General features: G+C 37.7%; 1 protein-coding gene across 5 annotated transcripts in view; it reads right to left on the reverse strand.

Moving 5' to 3' along the window:
* The window catches only part of RNF13 (ring finger protein 13), a 175,266-nt gene that overhangs the window by 16,471 nt on the left and 139,143 nt on the right, over positions 1-19,652 (reverse strand). For all 5 annotated transcript variants that reach the window (XM_062213178.1, XM_062213174.1, XM_062213171.1 and 2 more), the window contains 2 exons: positions 12,895-13,000; positions 10,238-10,331 (listed from right to left, as the gene is read on the reverse strand). In XM_062213178.1, coding sequence (XP_062069162.1) covers positions 10,238-10,331; positions 12,895-13,000 — 200 coding nt within the window. The remainder of the gene's footprint in view (positions 1-10,237; positions 10,332-12,894; positions 13,001-19,652) is intronic.

Below are 19,652 nucleotides of genomic sequence, written 5' to 3' on the forward strand. Positions count from 1 at the left end.
TATAAGATTATATAAAAATTCAAGATGTGAAGTAGTGCTAAATTTTAAGTTATGATAATGTAAAATGCTATTGATACAAATGTCTAAAATGTCTAAAAGTTAAAAAAAAAGTCTAATAATGTCGTGTTGTTAGCAGACACGATGGTTATCTCAATGAGACAGGCCCAGAGGCCTAAAAGGGATAAATGTTTTGTAAAACCCTACAGGTACTTTTTTTTTTGACAGGCAGAGTTAGACAGTGAGAGAGAGACAGAGAGAAAGGTCTTCCTTCTGTTGGTTCACCCCTCAAACGGTCACCACAGCCGGCGCGATGCACCGATCCGAAGCCAGGAGCCAGGTGCTTTCTCCTGGTCTCCCATGCGGGTACAGGGCCCAAGCACTTGGGCCATCCTCCACTGCCTTCCTGGGCCACAGCAGAGAGCTGGACTGGAAGAGGAGCAACCAGGACAGAACCCGGTGCCCCAACCGGGACTAGAACCCGGGGTACTGGTACCACAGGCGGAGAATTAGCCAAGTGAGCCATGGCACTGGCCCCTACAGGTACTTTCAAAAATACTGTGTGGAATAAGCAAGTGCCTCTTGTTGGTTAATGAGTTTATAATTTTAAAACATGGCTATTTAAAGTCTTTTGTTATCCAGTTTTGTATAACAGACTTGCTGCTCATAAAACTAACATTGTTGGTTCTGTGTTTAACTGTCCTCCTATAGGTCCTGAAGGGCTTTTCACAGTGAACACTATTGTATTCAATACTTTGGGATGGCTCTGTAACCAGATAAAGCCAATAATGCATTACAGGTTCCAACTGAGAGAAAGTATGGTTAACTGAGGTTACTAAGAGCAGAAAGTAATTTGAATCAATTGGTAATTTAAAAAACAGTTAAAAGATTTTAAGAAGCTATTAATGAAACTGCTTTATTGTTGTATCTTGTATGTTGTTATTATACATGTGTACATATTATACGTGTACATGGGAAAATTTATTAAGAGCTCTGTTTTAACTGGCTTATAGATAAAATATTGCTCATAAATTTAAACTGCTAAATTAATTGAAGATACATTTTGGTTTGTGTTACCTGAATCTCTGTATCAGATGTTTTAAATTTGTTGGTGGAAAGAAACTAAAACTATTTAAGCTATTGACATGTTTGTGCTTGAGTTTGCTGGTCAAACAAGTTATACCATGTCAGATTTTTAAGGGATGTTTCCAAATACATGTACTCTTGTCTTAAAACTTATAGAAGGCATTGGACCTTCTGGTAAATGTTTTCATTTGATATTATTATTGTCAGTATTGTCTGGGAAGCTTGACTTATTCCATCCTTTCTCTATTCTCATCAAGATGGGGAACTGACTATACTGAAGGACTCTCCAGGTTATACAGTTTGATCTTTAGATCTTATAAAAGGGATGGCTAACAATTTTCTGTAATAATAGCACAGCCAAAATGGGAGCTTATTTTAAGATTTCATGGCTAGATTTACTTCACTGTGAGTACAATAAACAGGCAAAACTTCCCTTTCAAATAAAAGGGAAAGTTTTAACCAGGCAGTCAACCAAATGCTTCTACAGGGATATACTCAGCTCCCCATCCAGGACATCATGACTTTAGACATTGCCCCATGCCAGCAGAGAGTAATTTGTCACCCCATGTCAGCAGGAAGCAGCTCTAGAAGATAGATCATCGTCCCTCCACTGCTCCTGGACTTTTGGTGCTATTGTAATACTAGACACTTGCTTTATTAAAAAAAAGGGGGGGGAAGGGTTAGTAAAATGGTGCCATCTTCCTAGGCCCAGCCTGGCTTACTAGAAATCAGGTGACCAAATGGCCCCATCACAAACGTCAGCTCCACCTCCACCCTAATGGGATTTGCCACTCCCACTTCCTTCCCTCTGCAAAGCTATATAAGATCTGTTCTCTCAGTACAGGCTGCTGTTCTCTGTGCACGCAGAGGCAGCTTGTTGGGTTTCCCATACCCAGCAATAAAACTTTTCCCTTAAAACAAACAAACAAAAACCCCACAATATACTAAAATTTATGCGATGCAGCAAAAACAGGAAAAATATGTAATGGTAAACACATTCAAAAGGAAGATCTCAAATCAACAACTGAACCTAACCTTAAAGGAAGATAATGAAGTACCAACGAAACCTCCAAAGCTAGCAAAAGGAAGGAAATGATAGAGATTAGAGCAGAGATAAATGAAACAAAGAATAGAAAAATAATATGACAAGTTCAACAAATAGCTTTTTGAAAAAAAAATCAACAAAATTAAAGTCTTAGATGCACTAATAAAAAGACTGAAATAGCTAAAATTAGAAATGAAAAATGAGATATTACAACCTGTATCACAGAAATGATTTATAAGAGACTACTCTTAAATTATATGCAAACAAATTAGATAACCTAGAAGAAATGGATAAATTCCTAGAATCATATAATGTTTCTAGACTCATTGAAGATATAAATATGTACAGACCTATAACTAGCAAGCAATACCTAAAAATTTCCCAACAATTACTAGAGAACCCTAAAAAGTCTATAGAAAACTGCTAAAATTAATTTAAAAATTCAGCAAAGTTCCAGGATACAATAATCAGCTCTCAAGAATTAGATTCATTTTTATATACTAATAATGACCAACCTGAAAAGAAAATTAAGAAAACAATTCTACTTACTATAGCAATATAAAGGATAAAAGACTTAAGAGTTTAAGTAAAGAGGTGAAAGACTTCACTATAAACCAAAAAATACTGCCAAATGAAATAAAGGAAAACAGAAATAAATGGAGAGATATTTCATGCTAAACATCACACCTAAAGAAAATATAGGAGGGAAATTTCTGGAGACTGGATTTGGTCATGATTTCTTGGAAACAACAGGAAAATCACAAGTAACATAAAAAATACACATAAAAATAGATTAAGGAAAAGACAGACATAAAACGTTTGTTCATTAAAGGATATAACCAACAGCACAAAAAAAGCAACCTATGGAATGAAGAAAATAACTACTAATAATATATGCGATATGGAGTTAATATTCAGAATATATAAATAAATTTTAAATCTCATCAATAAAAAAATAGCTCACTTAAAATACAAGAAAATGGCTTGAATAGACATTTCTCCAAAGCAGATATACAAATGGCCTAAAAGCATATGAAGATTCTCATCATCACTAATAATTATGGAAATGCAAATCAAAACAGCAACGAGATACTACCTCGCACACATCAAGATGGCCATTATAAACAGAAAAAATAATATGTGTTGACAAGAACGTGGGGAAGTTGGAGTCTTTGTGTACTGCTGGCATGAATGTAAAATGTGCAGTCACAGAGCTCTGGTGTTGTAGGACGAAAAAGTTTTAGAGATCTGTTGCACATAATGTGAACATATTTAACACTACTGAACTGTATAATTAAAACGATTAAGATGGTAAATTTAATGTTATATATTTCATACCAAGATAGAAATTTTTAACAACAAAAAAAAAAGGTGAAGGAAGAACAACTTTCTCAGACAAGAACTGAGAAAATTGTTCCCAACAGAACAGATCTGCATGAAATGTTAAAAGAAGTTCTTCAGAGAGAAGGAAAAATGATATAGGTCAGAAGCTGGGATCTAAAAAAAGAAACAAATATCCTCAGAGAAGGACTAAATGAAGGTAAAATAAAAACTTATTTTTCTTATTCTTTCTTTTCAACAAATAACAGCTTATTCAAAATAATGATGGCCAGAATGTACTCAGTTATGTATGTGAATGTGTGTATATGCTTACATAGTTCTATATGTAGGCGAGATGAATGAAATCAATCACAGAAGGAACAGGAGGAAAGAATTAAGAAGTTCTGTTATACGGTATGGCACTACACATGAAGTGGAATGCTATTATTTGAAAGAGGACCTTGATTAGCCATTAATGTATAATCCAAACTCAAGGGCAACCACTTAGAAGGGGTGGGGGAATACTTGATATGCTAAGAAAGAAAAGAAAATAGAATCATATAAAATGCAAAATTAAGGGGCCGGCATTGTGGTTCAGTGGGTTAAACATCTGCCTTCAGCACCAGAATCCCAACTAGTTTTTGGAGTTCAGAACACAAATTACTGGGATTTTAATTGGGATTGCATTAAATGTACATATCAAGTTGCATTAAATATACATATCACTTTTTAAAAAATTTTTTTTAAATTTTATTTAATGAATATAAATCTCCAATGTACAGCTTATGGATTACAATGGCTTCCCCCTCCCATAACTTCCCTCCTACCTGCAACCCTCCCATCTCCCGCTCCCTCTCCCCTTCCATTCACATCAAGGTTCATTTTCAATTCTCTTTATATACAGAAGATCAGTTTAGTATATATTAAGTAAAGATTTCAACAGTTTGCACCCACACAGAAACACAAAGTGAAACATACTGTTTGAGTACTAGTTATAGCATTAAATCACAATGTACAGCACATTAAGGACAGAGATCCCACAAGAGGAGCAAGTGCACAGTGACTCCTGTTGTTGACCCAACAAATTGACACTCTAGTTTATGGCACCAGTAACCACCCTAGGCTCTCGTCAGGAGTTGCCAAGGCTATGGAAGCCTTCCAAGTTTGCCAACTCTGATCATATTTAGACAAGGTCATAAAAGACAGGGTGAGGATAGTAACCAGTGATCCTAAGAATGGCATTAACCAGGTCTGAACAATTATACAGCATTAAGTGGGGAAGAGGACCATCAGTACACACAGGTTGGGAGTAGAGCCATTGGTGGTAGAGTAGAGGTTATGATTACGAAGGAATGAGGCCCAAGTGCGCTAGACAGGGTCTAGAACAAAGGACAGAGTCATTATTAGAGGAGCTAAGAAAGGTGCTGTCTAAGCTACAATTAAGTTTTCTGATTGAGAGGCAAATAGAACCTGACAGAAGGGCTTGATAATAATCTGTTGGGCTTTAGGCCTTGTAAGTTAAGAGGCCCAGACCTATCTATCTCTTCACATGGGGTACATCCTAAGGGAGCTGTGAACCTCCTGGGGGAAGGCACCCTGTTGACTTTCATTACTTAGCTGGCCTGGGAGGAGAGCTGGCCAGGTAAAGGCAGGGGGCATCTCTAACAAGAAATTTACAGTTCTGCCTGCAATGTTGCTGCCCCTACTTGGCCGTCCCCTCAGCTGCATTGGTCACTTTGGAAGTTGGGCTGAGTGAAGGGCTTTTCAACTTAGAGCCAATAAGATCTGTGGCTCTGAAATATACATATCACTTGATCATGGTGTATAACATTTATACACATATTCACTTGGCTAATATTTTGTGGATTTGTCATCTGTGTTCATGAGAGATATTAATCAGTAGTTTCTCTTTCTTGTAATGTTTTTGCTTACTTCTGGGATTAGAGTAATATTGACTTAATGGAATGAATCAAGTATTTCTCTGATACTATCTTCTGGAAGAGACTGCAGAAAATTCGTATCATTTTTTTTTTCTTAAGTGGAAGAATTTGCCAGTAAATCCCTCTGGGCCTGGTGCTTTCTGTTTTGGAAGTGTATTAATTAAAAAAAAAAATTTATTTGAAAGTCAGAGCTACAGAGAGAAGGAGAGAAAGAAAGGCTTTCCATTTGGTGGGCTACTTCTCAGATGGCCGCAATGGCCCCCAAATGGGTTTCTTTTAGATAACACGTATTTGGTCTTGTTTTTGCTCCAACTCTGACAATCTATCCTTTAATTGACATATTTGCATTGACATTTAAAGTGATTTTAAATATAATTGGATTATTTTATATCCTATTCATTTGTTTTACACTTGTTACCCTTGTTCCTGTTTTGTATTCCACTTTTTTCCTGCCATTTGTGGACTTAATTTTGCATTTTAAAAAAGATTTATTTATTTATTTGAAAGGCAGAGTTACAGAGAGAGAAAGAGGGAGGGAGAGACAGAGAGAAAGAGATCTTCCATCCACTCATTCACTCCCTAAATGACTGCAATGGCCAGAGCTAGGCCAGGCCTAAGCTACGAGTCAGGAGCTTCTTTCAGGTCTCCTACATGGGTTTGGGGCCCAAGTACTTGGGCCATATTCTGCTGCTTTCTTGGAACATATTAGCAGGGAGCTGGATCGGAAGTGGAACAGCCCCTACCTGCAGTGCCGGCATCCCAAGTATATAGCAGTTCAAGTCCCAGCTGCTCCACTTCTGATCCAGCTCCCTGCTAATGACCCAAGAAAGCAGTGAAAGATGGCCCAAGTACTTGGGCCCCTGTACCTGCATGGGAGACCTGAAGAAGCTCCTGGCTCCTGGCTTCACATTGGCCCAGCTCTGGCTGTTGCAGCCATTTGGGGAGTGAACTAGCAGAAGGAAGATTTCTCTCTTTGTCTCTCCCTCTGTCTGTAACTGTGCCCCTTAAATAAATCCTTTTTAAAATGGCTATAATCAAAAGGAAAAATGGTAATTGTTGGTGAGGATATAAAAAATGAGGAACTCTCACACAGTGTTGGGAAGAATGTAAGTTAATACAGCCACTGTGTATGGAGGCTCCTCAGAACATTAAAGCTAGAACTACCGCTATAATCTAACAATCCTACTATCAGGTATACAAGAGTACTTCAAAAAGTTTATGGAAAAATGGAATTAAAAGATGTTTAGCATAATGCAAAAAAGTTGAAACCATACACATGAGGGTCTCCAAAAATTCATGAAAATGCATATTATGAAAAACCTATATATATGTTTTAAAAATTTTGCCACCAAAATAAATTTTATCTTTTAATTCTATTTTTCCATAAACTTTTTGAAGTACTCTGTATTTCTTCAACTGGATGGTTCCAGAAAATCAGTCTACCTCCTACTCTCCTAGGATAATATTTTATATCTGCTCTTAAATCTTTAATGTCCCTCCATCCTCACCCTCAGTTGGTGACTGTATTTTCCACCTCACTGAGAGAAATGCAAGCAAGGAATACTTCCAAAGACTCACTAATACAAATACACATATATGCTGGCATTTGTGTACCCACATAATCAATTTTACTTTAGCTCAATTTTTCCAAGACTACCTATGGCTAATCCACCTTTTCGTGAAACAGATCCCATCTCCTCTTGCTTTCTCAGCATTTTGATAGCATCTCTCCCAACTGCCACCTCATCAATTTCCTTAAGCAAATGAACACACTGTTATTTCTGGATCTAAATCCCCTCACCAGCTTCTACCCCATTTCTTTGCTCCCCTTTGCAATAAAATTTCTTGCAAAAGTTCTACACTAGTTGAGCATCCCTAATCTGAAAATGTGAAATCCAAAATGTAATGTACTCAAAAAGTTTTTGAGTTTTGAAGCATTTTGGATTTCAGATTTTTGGATTAGGGAAGCTCAACCCATAAAGTCTATGCAAAGGTTCCAAAATGAAACAAGACAAAACAAAACAGAATGACCCTCTAAAACCTGAAGCAGTTCTAGTTCCAAGTATTTCAGATAAGGGACTTTTCAACCTTATCTCATGTTATTGTTTCCAATCCCTCTCCTTCTATACTCTCTTCAACCTACCACAATCGGAATTTTGAGCTGACCATTCTGCCCAAATTGCTCATCAAGATCATCAATTCTCAGCTCTCATTTTACTTATATTTCAGGAGCCCTGACACCAGTTATCACTCTTTCCTCCTTGATAGAGTAGCATATTTGGTCTCTGGTGAACCAGACTTTACCAGAGTTTTCTATTGAACTAGCTGCACCTCAGTTTACACTGCCAACTTTGCTGATGCCTCTTCCACTACTTAATGCTGGAATGCCCCAGGGTGTGTTTGGTCTTCTCTGTCTATACTCACTTACTTGGTAATCTTAACCAGTTTCATGATTTAAATACATGTTTATGCTAATAATTCCAGTTCAGACCCCTCTCTTAAACCTTGCACTTATATAATGAAATTCCACACATCCAAAACTAACCTCTCAGTTTATCCCCCAAATTCTGCTCCACAATACACTAAACTTCCTTACAATGTATATAAACAGGACTGGCTGTTGAAGTTGGTAACTATTGAAGTTGGATGATGCGACACTGGAGTTCGTTATCCCAGTCTCTCTACTTTTGTAAATGTTTAAAATCACCCATAGTAAAGAGGTTTTTTTTTTTTTAATGTGGATTTTAAACTTCCTTATTTCTATCTAAGACTTTTTTGCTTCAAAAGAAATTCCATCCTTCCTGTTGCTCAGACCAAAAGCACTGGAGTCATCCTTTCCTCCTCTCCCCACACCTAGTCCATCCATATATTTAGTGTACTCCATCTTCCAGATATATCACAGAATTTGAAGGTTTCTGTTCCTCTAGTACTATCGCAGTTCATGCCACATTTATATTACACTTGAATTCCTGCAATAAGTTCCTATCTTTGACCTTCTACAGCCTACTCTTAACTCGGCAGTAGAAAGCTACTTTTAACCTTTAACGCAAATGTTACCTTTCTTCTGTTCAAATCCTACAACGGCCACCCATCTTACCCAGTGGATATACCAACTATGCGTATCCTTTTTAACCAAGGTGTAATGTCAATATCATTTTCTTAAACTTTTTTTTTCTGGATTCAGGAAACAAAAATAAATACACAAAGTAAAGTACAAAAAAAGTCTTCTTGGAGCCAGTGTTGAGGCATAGCGTATAAAAGCCACCATCTATGATGCCAGCAGCCCATAAGGGTGCCAGTTTGTGTCCTAGCTACTCTACTTCCGATCCAGCTCCCTACTAATGGCCTGGGAAAAGCAGTGGAAGATGACCCAAGTGTCTGGGCCCCTGCCACCCACATAGGAGACCAAAGATGAAGCTCCTAGCTCCCGGCTTCGGCCTGACTCGGCACTGGCTGTTGCAACCATCTGGGCAGTGAACTAGAGGATTGAGGATCTTTCTCTCTCTCTCTCTCTCTCTCTCTCTCTCTCTCTCTGTGTGTGTGTGTGTCTCTGCCTTTCCTTCTCTCTGTTTAACTCTGACTTTCAAAATAAATAAATCTTTAAAAACAGTTTTTTCTTTTTTTTTTTTTTAAAGATTTTATTTGTTTTGAGAGGTAGAGTTACAGACAGTGAGAGGAAGAGACAGAGATAAAGGTCTTCCTTCTGTTGGTTAACTCCCAAAATGGCCACAATAGCTGGAGATGTGCCGATCTGAAGCCAGGAGCCAGGTGCTTCTTCCCGGTCTCCCATGCAGGTGCAGGAGCCCAAGGACTTGGGCCATCTTCTATTGCTTTCCCAGTTACAGCAGAGAGCTAGACTGGAAGAGGAGCAGCTGGGACTAGAACTGGCACTCATATGAGATGCTGGCGCCGCAGGTGGAGGATTAACCTACTGCGCCACAGCGCTGGCCCCTAAAAAAAGTTTTTTCTAAAGCTAATCTTCAAACTAGTTCTGGTCTATGAATAAATTTTATCTAATCTATACTACATAATGATAGTACCATACTTGTTACAAATGTCTATTTACTTATTTATTTTAACCAGGTGTTCTTTTTTTCCCTAAGTTTTTAGTGTTAAATTGTCTTTTTAAATAAAATAATGATAAACATAAATGGCAGGTTTTTAAGACATTTTATTACTTGAAAATCCTGCCATCTTTCTCTGCTGAATTAATAAAGATAACATTTTTACTGGCATTTGAAATTGAAATCTGGTAAGTACTAGTCAAAGGGATTTAACAAGCACAAAAAGCTCTCTAGGCACAGAATGGGGCAAATTATATTGGCTACAATACCAGACCCACCCCCTCCTACTCAACTGTGTCCATATTGATGATGTAATATTAGGTAAAGTTCTTAGCCTCTGTGACTCTCTATTTCCTCATGGAAGATGATAATAGTACTCACTTCACAAAAGTATGAAAATTAATGAGATGCTTCATGTGAAATAAAATAGCTATCTATGTGTTTGGTACATCCAACATTACACAGTATATATGGTAGCAGGAGGAAGGTCAGTGGGAACAGAGATGAATTTTATCCACTGGCACTGTTTAGAACTACTTAAAGATGGTGGTAATCAAAAGCATCTTCATCATCTTTATAACTCCTTCAAGTTCTCTGTAAACCATACACCCCTTTACTACCTTCATCACAGCATCAAAGCAACAGACTATCTACCACCTTCATTCATTCATTACTAACTGACTACTTACTGTATGTCAGGGACGCAGAGGTAACATTAAGAATATGCCCACCACGTATTCCTAGATAAACTAAGGTGGATTATTTAAAAAATAACATTCACTCACCTTTCTTGAATTTATGTATAGGGAGTTTCTTAAGTTGGTCTTTACGAAGTCTGCTTCTTCTAGCTCTATGTCTATCTTGAACAAATTTTGTGATCTAAAATTAAAGGAAAAAAAATAATAGAGTCAGATATTATACATGCAAGTAGGACATGGCCATTAAAATAACAGATTTAAGTTTCTGGGTAGCTGCTATAAACCAATTCATTTTGTTTAAATCACAATCACAATAACATCATTAATTAAGTCATTAAATTACAATAGTGATTAGTTAACCCATAAATTATCCTTGGCAGTGTTTATTCACTGACCTTGATTATCTTTTATTTACTGACAGAGATTATAAATAACATAGAACTGTTTGTACAAATACAAATGGTAGACCATAGACTCTAAAGACTCCAATGGATGAAGAAGAATGGGGAGACTGAGATTACCATAAGTTATAGACTAATAAAATTTCCACTATCTATTGTACTTTTAGTTCTAGCAGCATAATGGACAAAACACCTCTACTACAAATACACAGAAATGCTAGATAAAATAGACAAAACACTAAAGTGTATTTGCTACATCTGCAAGAATAAAAGGGAAGTTCAAAGGGACAGAATCAAGTGACAAAAGCACCATTCGTAAAAGAAAATTGACAATTTGACTTTACCAAGTTAAGAGCTGTGTCTTCAAAATACATTGTTAAATGATAAAAGAAAAGTCACAAAGTGGAACTTTTTTTGCAAATTCCATACCTGATAAGAGATTTTTATCCAGAATATACCAAGAATTCTAAAAACTCAGTAATAAGAAAACAAACTATCCAGTAGGAAAAAGTAGACAAAATTATTGATAAAGACTCTTAACCACAGAAGATAAATGAATGGCAAATACATATTCAAAGATGCTCAATATCATTCAGTCAACAGGAAAATGAAAATTAAAATCCCAATTAAATACCCTCCACCTATTAGAATGATTAAGATCCAAAAGGCTGACTAAACCAAGTATTGGTGTGAAAGTATTACCAAGTATTACCAAGGAGTATGAGGAAATGTTTTGGGGTGATCAACATTTTATTATCTTGGTTGTGGTAATGGTGATTTAATTGTTTTGTGTGTTTATGTATATATTTCAAAATTTACTAAATTGTAGAATTTAAATACATGAAAATTATTGTATGCCAACCATGCCTTAATAAATGCTTCATTTATAGAATTTAACAGTAACTATAAAAGAAGGGCAATATAATGTAAGCTTTCCAATCAACAGGAAGAAGAAAGTAAAATTCAAATAATTTAGATTTACATAGAAAAAAGAATACAAAATAGAAATTATTCCAAATATGTGACTATAATAAGTTTAACTTATTAAATTAACCTTTTTTAACATATTTATTTACTTGAAAGACAGAACAACTAAAATAAAGAGAGGACTGGAGAGAGATCTTTTATCTGCTGATTTACTCTCCAAATACCCACAACAAGCAGAGCTGGTCTCCCATGTGGATGGTAGGGACCCAAGTACTCAGATCATCATCTCCTGCCTTTCCAGGCACATTAGTAGGAAGCTGGATGGGAAGTGGAGTTGTGGGAACTCAAACCAGAACTCTGATATGGGATGCAGGCATCCCTCACAGTAGCTTAATCTGCTGTGCCACAGTGCCCGCTTCTGAGTTCACCAGTTTTTTACAGGTATAGATCACATTGTATAAGAAAAAAATTCCAACCATATGCTATTTAGAAGATTAAAACTGAATGACACAAATAAAAAATAAAGAAATAAAGATATGCCATGAAAATACTAAGCAAAAGAAAAGCTGACGTATCAATTAAAATATAATTTAAGGTAAAATTTATCATTAGGAGACACTTAGAAAAATAAAACCTATAGGAGAAATACACAAATTCCCAAGATCAGCAATTTACAATTCTGGCATCCCATATCAGTGTGCCAATCGGAATCTCAGTTACTCTGCTTCTGGTCCAACTTCCTGATAATGTGCTTGAGAAGGCAGCAGAAGATGACCCACACACTTGAGCTCCTGCCACCCTTCTTAGAGATCAGGATGGAATTCCAGGCTCATGTCCCTGGCTTTGACCTGGCCTAGATCTGGCTGTTGTAGCCATCTGGGGAGTGACCCAGTAGATGGAAGATGTGTCTATCTCTCTCTCTTCCTTTCAAATAAATAGATAAATCTTTTAAAATTAAAAACTAAACACATTAATACACATTAAGACACTGGTTGGAATGCCCACCCCTACTGGAGTGCCTAGGTTCAAGTCCCAACTCTGCTCCTGATTCCAGCTTCCTACTAATGAGCACTGTGGGAAGCAGCAGGCTCCAGCGGTTTACTCTCTGCCACCCTGGTGAGACAATGTGCTTCTGACTCCCACCATTGCAGACACTTGGGGAGCTACCCAGTGGATGGGATCTCTCTCGCTCAGCAAGTTACCCCACACCATTTTCAATAAATCCATCACCTTCCCTGAAGCAATTACCATTCTGACTTTTTTCAACTTAAATTACTTTTGCCTTTTTCAGAACTTCATATAAAGGAACTCAAACAATATGTACTCTTTTATATAAGGCTTCTTTTTAATTCAATACAATATTTTTAGATCCATTCATACTATATTTTTTAAAAAACTATAAGCTTATTTACTTACCATGAAAATTACTATCAAGATGAGACAGATGCCCACTATGATAAGGAAGGGGATTAGGTAGTATTCCAGAGGAAGACTAAATTCTGGAACTAAGATAATGTGGCCTCTAGAAGAAAACAAAAAGTAATAATTGAGAAACAGAGTCATTAAACTATGTTAAATAAAAACAAAGAAAGAAATATTTTAAAAGACATAAACATTACAATTCAATCTACTACACATACCTCAATTTCTAATATATGACTTCTAAAAATTTAAGAGATACTTTTACATATTTAAGTCTATTTCACATATTTTTCAAAATAACTTGTCTGTACAATTAAAGAAGCTCTTAGACTGGATAAAGGAAAGCAGTCAAGTAACATTACTGGGTCTATCCAGGAGAGATATTAGTTACTCAATTTAGCACCCTGGATAAAAGTTTTATATCCAACAACAGGTTTAAAAGCAATTGTGGTACTTTGGGTAACAAGTCAACAAGAACCCCTACCTCAACCAAATTACTGTTCATAGATCCTCCTTTGGCAAAACTCTAGAACCACTATTGATAAAAATTATACTCCTTCTTCCCTACTTGCTTTACATGTTGCTGTTTTACCAGACAGACTGGCCATAGCCCCTGTACTGTACATTCATCTCTGATATATGGAATGAAAAACTGGTCAAGGAATTTGCAAGAGTTGTGGCTTCTTCTCTATTCTCCACTGCTTGACTAAAAAAACCACAGAAATGTATATGTTGTGGGAGTGAGGGATAATGAATGTTATATGCATTATTCTGCTTTGTTGTTAGTTACTGGGATTATTAAACATGTTATCAGTTACTGTGGTATTCCCATTATACAATTTGACAGGGACCCTTGAAATAAAGCTGTGATGAGAATTAAGTATACTGTTTGTATTGCATGAGCAAATTTTACATGACACAAAACTACAGGATGGTGGAGTAGGGAGGGAGCTTACTGCTCTAGTCTAGGAGAAGATAGGTTTAAAAAAGTGGAAAGAATACAGTCTCAGGGAAGAGTCAGAGAGAAAACAGCAGAGGAAACTATGCAAATTGGAGTGACACAGAGGACCAGGGTGGAGGGCGAGGACACACAAATCTAGGACCCAGCAGTTGAAAGCCTCTGCATTAGCACTGGAGAGTGATGTGAGACCAGACTGCAGCAGCCCAACCCAGTGGGGAAAAAGATACAGGAAGAGCATAGAGGGGATTTGGCTTGGAGTCCCTGGGGGACAGGGTACTTGCCAAAATAGAGGAGAAAAAACAAAGTGGGGGGCACGTTTCTCTCTCCCTGATTACCCTGCAACTGCGTCCTGTAATAAGCTGATGGAGAGTGGGCGCCATTTTGGACATACATAACAGCAGTGCCAGCTTGTGCCTATGCCCAGCAAACAGACAAGTGGAGACTCCTGAGTCTGATGGGGAGGATTAAACAGGGGACTGGGTGCTGGTGACTGTGGGAAGCTTGTGTACCAGGACTGTAAAAACACTGAGGCTGTGTGGGAGGACTCAGGGTGTGGCTAGGACTTTTGGCAGTAACTGTGGGAGACTCCACAGGATCAGGGCTCATTGGTTACCAAGGAGAGACACTGCTGGGGAATCTGAACTTACACCGAGGACTGCACAGATCCTTTGTGTTGTCCTTGTGGCAGAGCAGAAAAATAATATACCCACTGGGGCTCAAGTATATAATAATATACCCACGGGCACCAAAGCACTGGACATCTTTGAGGTGAGGAGCTCAAGTGAAGCTACGCCAATAGACAAGAACAAACCTCCCCTCTGATTAAAAAAAAAAAAAAAAACTAAAATAAGAGAAAGATTTACCATGTCAAACCTGGGTGTGTCACCACAGACACCCTTCACCCTGGAGAACTGAACAGAGCTCCTTGGCCACACCCACCACATGCCTCTAGGTATTCCCAAAAGCAGACATGCAACTAATCCAGACAGACATAATCCAAAGATAAAAGCCACCACAGTGGGAAAAAAAAAATCAACAAGTATCTCCACAAATGCCAAATAACAAACATATCATTTCAAGAAACAAGAATGACAACATGATGCCCTCAAAAGGATACAACATTTCAATACTAGATTGTGAAGATGAGGATACTGAAGAAATGCCAGAAACGGAATTCAAAAAATTGATCATAGGATTACTTAGAAGTAATCAGAAGCAAAGACACAAACTAATGAAATCCATACATGACATGAAAGAAAATTTCTCCCACAAAATTGAGATCTTAAAGAGAAATCAAAATGAAATCTTGGAAATGCAGAATTCAATAGAACAAATAAAAAATGCAGTGGAAAGCCCTAACAACATAATAGGTGAAGCAGAAGAAAGAATATCTGACTTAGAAGACAAAGCACAGAAAATCATACAATCCAGACCAAACACAAAAAGAAGAAATTAGAAAACTAACAAACACTGTCAGGAATCTACAGGATACTATCAAATGACCCAACATACAGGTTCTAGGAGTTCCTGAAGGTGAGGAAAGAGGTAAAGGATTAGAAAGCTTTTTAGTGAAATAATAACAGAAAATTTCCTGAATCTGTAGAAAGAAAGGGACATACAAGAACAGGAAACACAGAGAACTTCTAATAGACATGACCAGAAAAGATATTCACCATGACACATTGTAATCAAACTCTCCACAGTAAAACATAAAGAAAAGATTCTAAAATGTGCACAAGAGAAACACCAGATTACATTCAGAGAATCTCCAAGTAGACTCACAGCAGACCATTCATCAGAAACCTTACAGGCTAGGAGAGAATAGTGAGATATAGTCCAAGTCTTAAGAGAAAAGAACTGTCAACCCAGAATACTATACACTGCAAAATATCATTTATGAACAAAAGTAAAATAAAGACCTTCCATGACAAACGGAAATTCAAAGAATTTGTCACTACCAGTTCAGCCATGAGAAGATGCTTAAGGATGTGCTGCAAATAGAAACAAAGAAACACTGTCATCACTAAAGAAGAAGGTACAGGAAAGAAATCTCCCAGTAAAAGTACAAAGGAAATCCAAAGTAAACAATAGGAATATTTATGGAAAACTGGCAGGGCAAAGTTAGTACCTATCAATAATCACTTTGAATGTAAATAGCCTTAACTCTCCAGTTAAAAGACACAGACTGGCTGGATGGATTAAAAAAACAAAACCCAAATAATTACTTGTCAGAGGGCTCCAAGATGGCGGCATAGGCAGGTAGCTTACTGATAGTCCAGGAAAAGATAGTTTAATAAAAGTGGATATACTGTAGTCTCAGGGAAGAGTTAGGGGAAAAAACTGCAGAGGAAACTCTTCCGGAATTAGAGGGACACGGTGGACCTACGTGGAGGGCGTGGGCACCCACGGCTCGGGACCCCAGCTGCCAAGTCTACACACCAGCCCAGGAAAGGGAAGTGAGGCAAAACCACAGTAGCCCAAGACACTGGCAAAAAGTGGCAGAAAGAGCCTAGAGGGAATGAGGCTTGAAGCCCCGTGGGGGAAAGTACACCAGCCTAACTAGAGAAGAGAAAAAAAATAAAAGGAACCAGTACGGACACGATTCTCTCTCCCCACTCACCTTACAAAGGCGAGGGAGACAAAGGAGCAGGCACCATTTGGACATTCGTAACAGCTACGCCAGCTCAGGGCTGTGCCCGCCCTTAGCCAAACAGAAAAACTTGACTCTGGTGGGGAGAAATAACAGGAGACTAAGACCTAGTGAATGTGTGGAGCTTATGAACCGGGACTATGAAAAAAAAAAAAATCTAAGGGTGTGTGGGAGAACTCACAGTGTGGCTGAGACATTAGTAGTCTCAGTGGAAGACGCCACAAATTCGGGCAGCTTTGGCTACGCAGTGAGAGACATTGCAGGGGAATCTGAGCTTACACTGAGGATTGCACCGATCATTTGTGTGGTCCTTGAGACAGAGCAAATATTATACCCACTGGGCTAGTGCTCAGGCACTGACTGCCATTGAGGAGAAGAGCTCAGCTGAGCGGAATTACTTCCCTTCTGAATAAAAAAAAAAAAAAAGAGAGAGAGAGAGAGAGAGAAGATTTACCACACCAAACGTGGGTGTGTCACCTTTGGCACACCCTTAACCCTAAAGAATTGAACAGAGCTCTCTGGCCACAACCACCACAAGCCTCTAAAGATTCACCAAAAGCAGACAGTCCATTTAATCTAGAGTCATAGTATAACAAGAAAAGCCACCACAGTGGGGGGGGGGGGGGGGGGGGAGAAGAAGAAACCAAAGAATATCTCCACAATGCCAAACAACAAATGCAGAAACTGAGGAAACAAGAACAAGGAACACATTATGATGCTCCCAAATGAACACGACACTCCAATACACGATTATGAGATGATAAGATAGAAGAAATGCAAGATACGGATTTCAAAAAATTTATTATAAAAACATTTAGAAGTTATCAAAAACAAAAGCATGACTACAGAAATCCATATGGGACAGGACAGAAAATCTCTCTTGTGAAAATGAAATTTTAAGGAGGAATCAAAATGAAATGAGGAATTTAGTAGAACATGAAATTGAGATATTGAAGAGAAACCAAAATGAAATGAAATGAAAAATTCAAAAGAACAAATGAAAACCACTTTTGAGAGCCTTAAAAACAGAATCCGTGAGGCAGAAGAGAGAATATCGGACTTAGAAGACAGAACACAGGAAAGTATACAGTCAAACCAAAGAAAAGAAGAGGAAATTAGCAATCTAAAAAATTTTGTTGAGGATCTACAGGATACTATTAAAAAACCCAACATTTGGGCTCTAGGAGTTCCTGAAGGCATGGAGAGGGAGAAAGGATTAGAAGGCCTTTTTAGTGAGATACTAGCAGAAAATTTCCCGGGTTTGGAGAGGGACAGAGACATCCTAGTACAGGAAGCTCATAGAACCCCTAATAAACATGACCAAAAGAGATCCTCACCACGACACGTTGTAATTAAACTCACCATAGTGAAACAGAAAGAAAAGATCCTAAAATGTGCAAGAGAGAAATGTCAGATTACTCTCAGAGGATCTCCAATTAGACTCACAGCAGACTTCTCATCAGAAACTCTATAGGCTAGGAGGGAATGGCAAGATATAGCCCAGGTAGTAAGAGAGAAAAACTGCCAGCCCAGAATATTATATCCTGCAAAGCTCTCATTTGTGAATGAAGGTGAAATAAAGACCTTTCACAGCAAACAGAAATTGAAAAAAATCTGTCGCCACTCATCCAGCCCTGCAAAAAATGCTTAAAGAAGTGCTACACACAGAAACACAGAAACACGGCCATCAATACAAAAGAAGGTAAAGGAAGAAAACCTCCCAGTAAAAGATCACAGGAAGATCAAAGCATATATTAGAAATATCTTTGGGAAAATGGCAGGGCAAAGTCACTACTTATCAATAGTCACACTGAATGTAAATGGCCTCAACTCTCCAGTTACAAGACACAGACTGGATGAATAAACTGAAAAACAAAACCTATCTATTTGCTGCTTACAAGAAACACATCTTTCCAACAACGACGCATGCAGACTGATAATGAAAGGTTGGAAAAAGATAGTCCATGCCAACAGAAACCAAAAAAGAGCTGGCACAGCCATCTTAATATCAGACAAAATAAACTTTAACACAAAAACTGTAAAGAGAGACAAAGAGGGGCACTATATAATGATTAAGGGATAAATTCAACAGGAAGATGTAACTATTATAAATGTATATGCACCTAATTACAGGGCACTAGTTTATTTAAAAGATATGTTAAGGGACTTAGAGCGAGACTCCAATAAAATTGTACTGGGAGACTTCAATACTCCACTTTCAGTAATAGATCAACCAGACAGAAGATCAACAAGGAAACAACAGATTTAATCCACACTATTGCCCAAATGGATCTAACAGATATCTACAGAACTTTCAATCCTATATTTAAAGATTTTACATTCTTCTCAGAAGTACATGGAACCTACTCTAGGATTGACCACATACTAGGCCATAAAGCAAGTCTCAGCAAATTCAAAAGAATCAAAATCATACCATGAAGCTTCTCAGACCACAGCGGAATGAAGCCGGAAATTAGCAACTCAGGAATCCCTAGAGCATATGCAAACACATGGAGACTGAACAACATGCTCCTGAATGAACACTGGGTCATAGAAGAAATCAAAAAGAGAAATCAAAAACTTTCTGGAAGTAAATGAGGATAACAACACAACATATCAAAACTTATGGGATACGGCAAAAGCAGTGTTGAGAGGAAAGTTTATAGCAATAGGTGCCATATCAAGAAATTGGAAAGGCACCACATAAAGGAGCTTTCAATGCATCTCAAGGATCTAGAAAAACTGCAGCAAACCACACCCAAATCTAGTAGGAGAAAAGAAATAATTAAAATTACAGAAGAAATCAATGGGATGGAATAAAAAAAAATGACAAAAGATAAGCAAAATGAAGAGCTGGTTTTTTGAAAAAATAAACAAAATTGACACCCCATTGGCCCAACTAACTAAAAAAAGAAGAGAAAAGACCAAAATCAATAAAATCAGAGATGAAAAAGGGAATGTAACAACAGACACCACAGAAATAAAGAGTCATCAGAAATTACTACAAAGACTTGTATGCCAGCAAACAGGGAAATCTGTCAGAAGTGGATAGATTCCTAGACACATGCAACCTACCTAAATTAGGCATGAAGACATAGAAAATCTAAACAGACCCATAACTGAGACAGAAATTGAAACAGT

Source organism: Lepus europaeus, chromosome 2, assembly GCF_033115175.1.
Source record: "Lepus europaeus isolate LE1 chromosome 2, mLepTim1.pri, whole genome shotgun sequence".
Taxonomy (NCBI): Eukaryota; Metazoa; Chordata; class Mammalia; order Lagomorpha; family Leporidae; genus Lepus; species Lepus europaeus.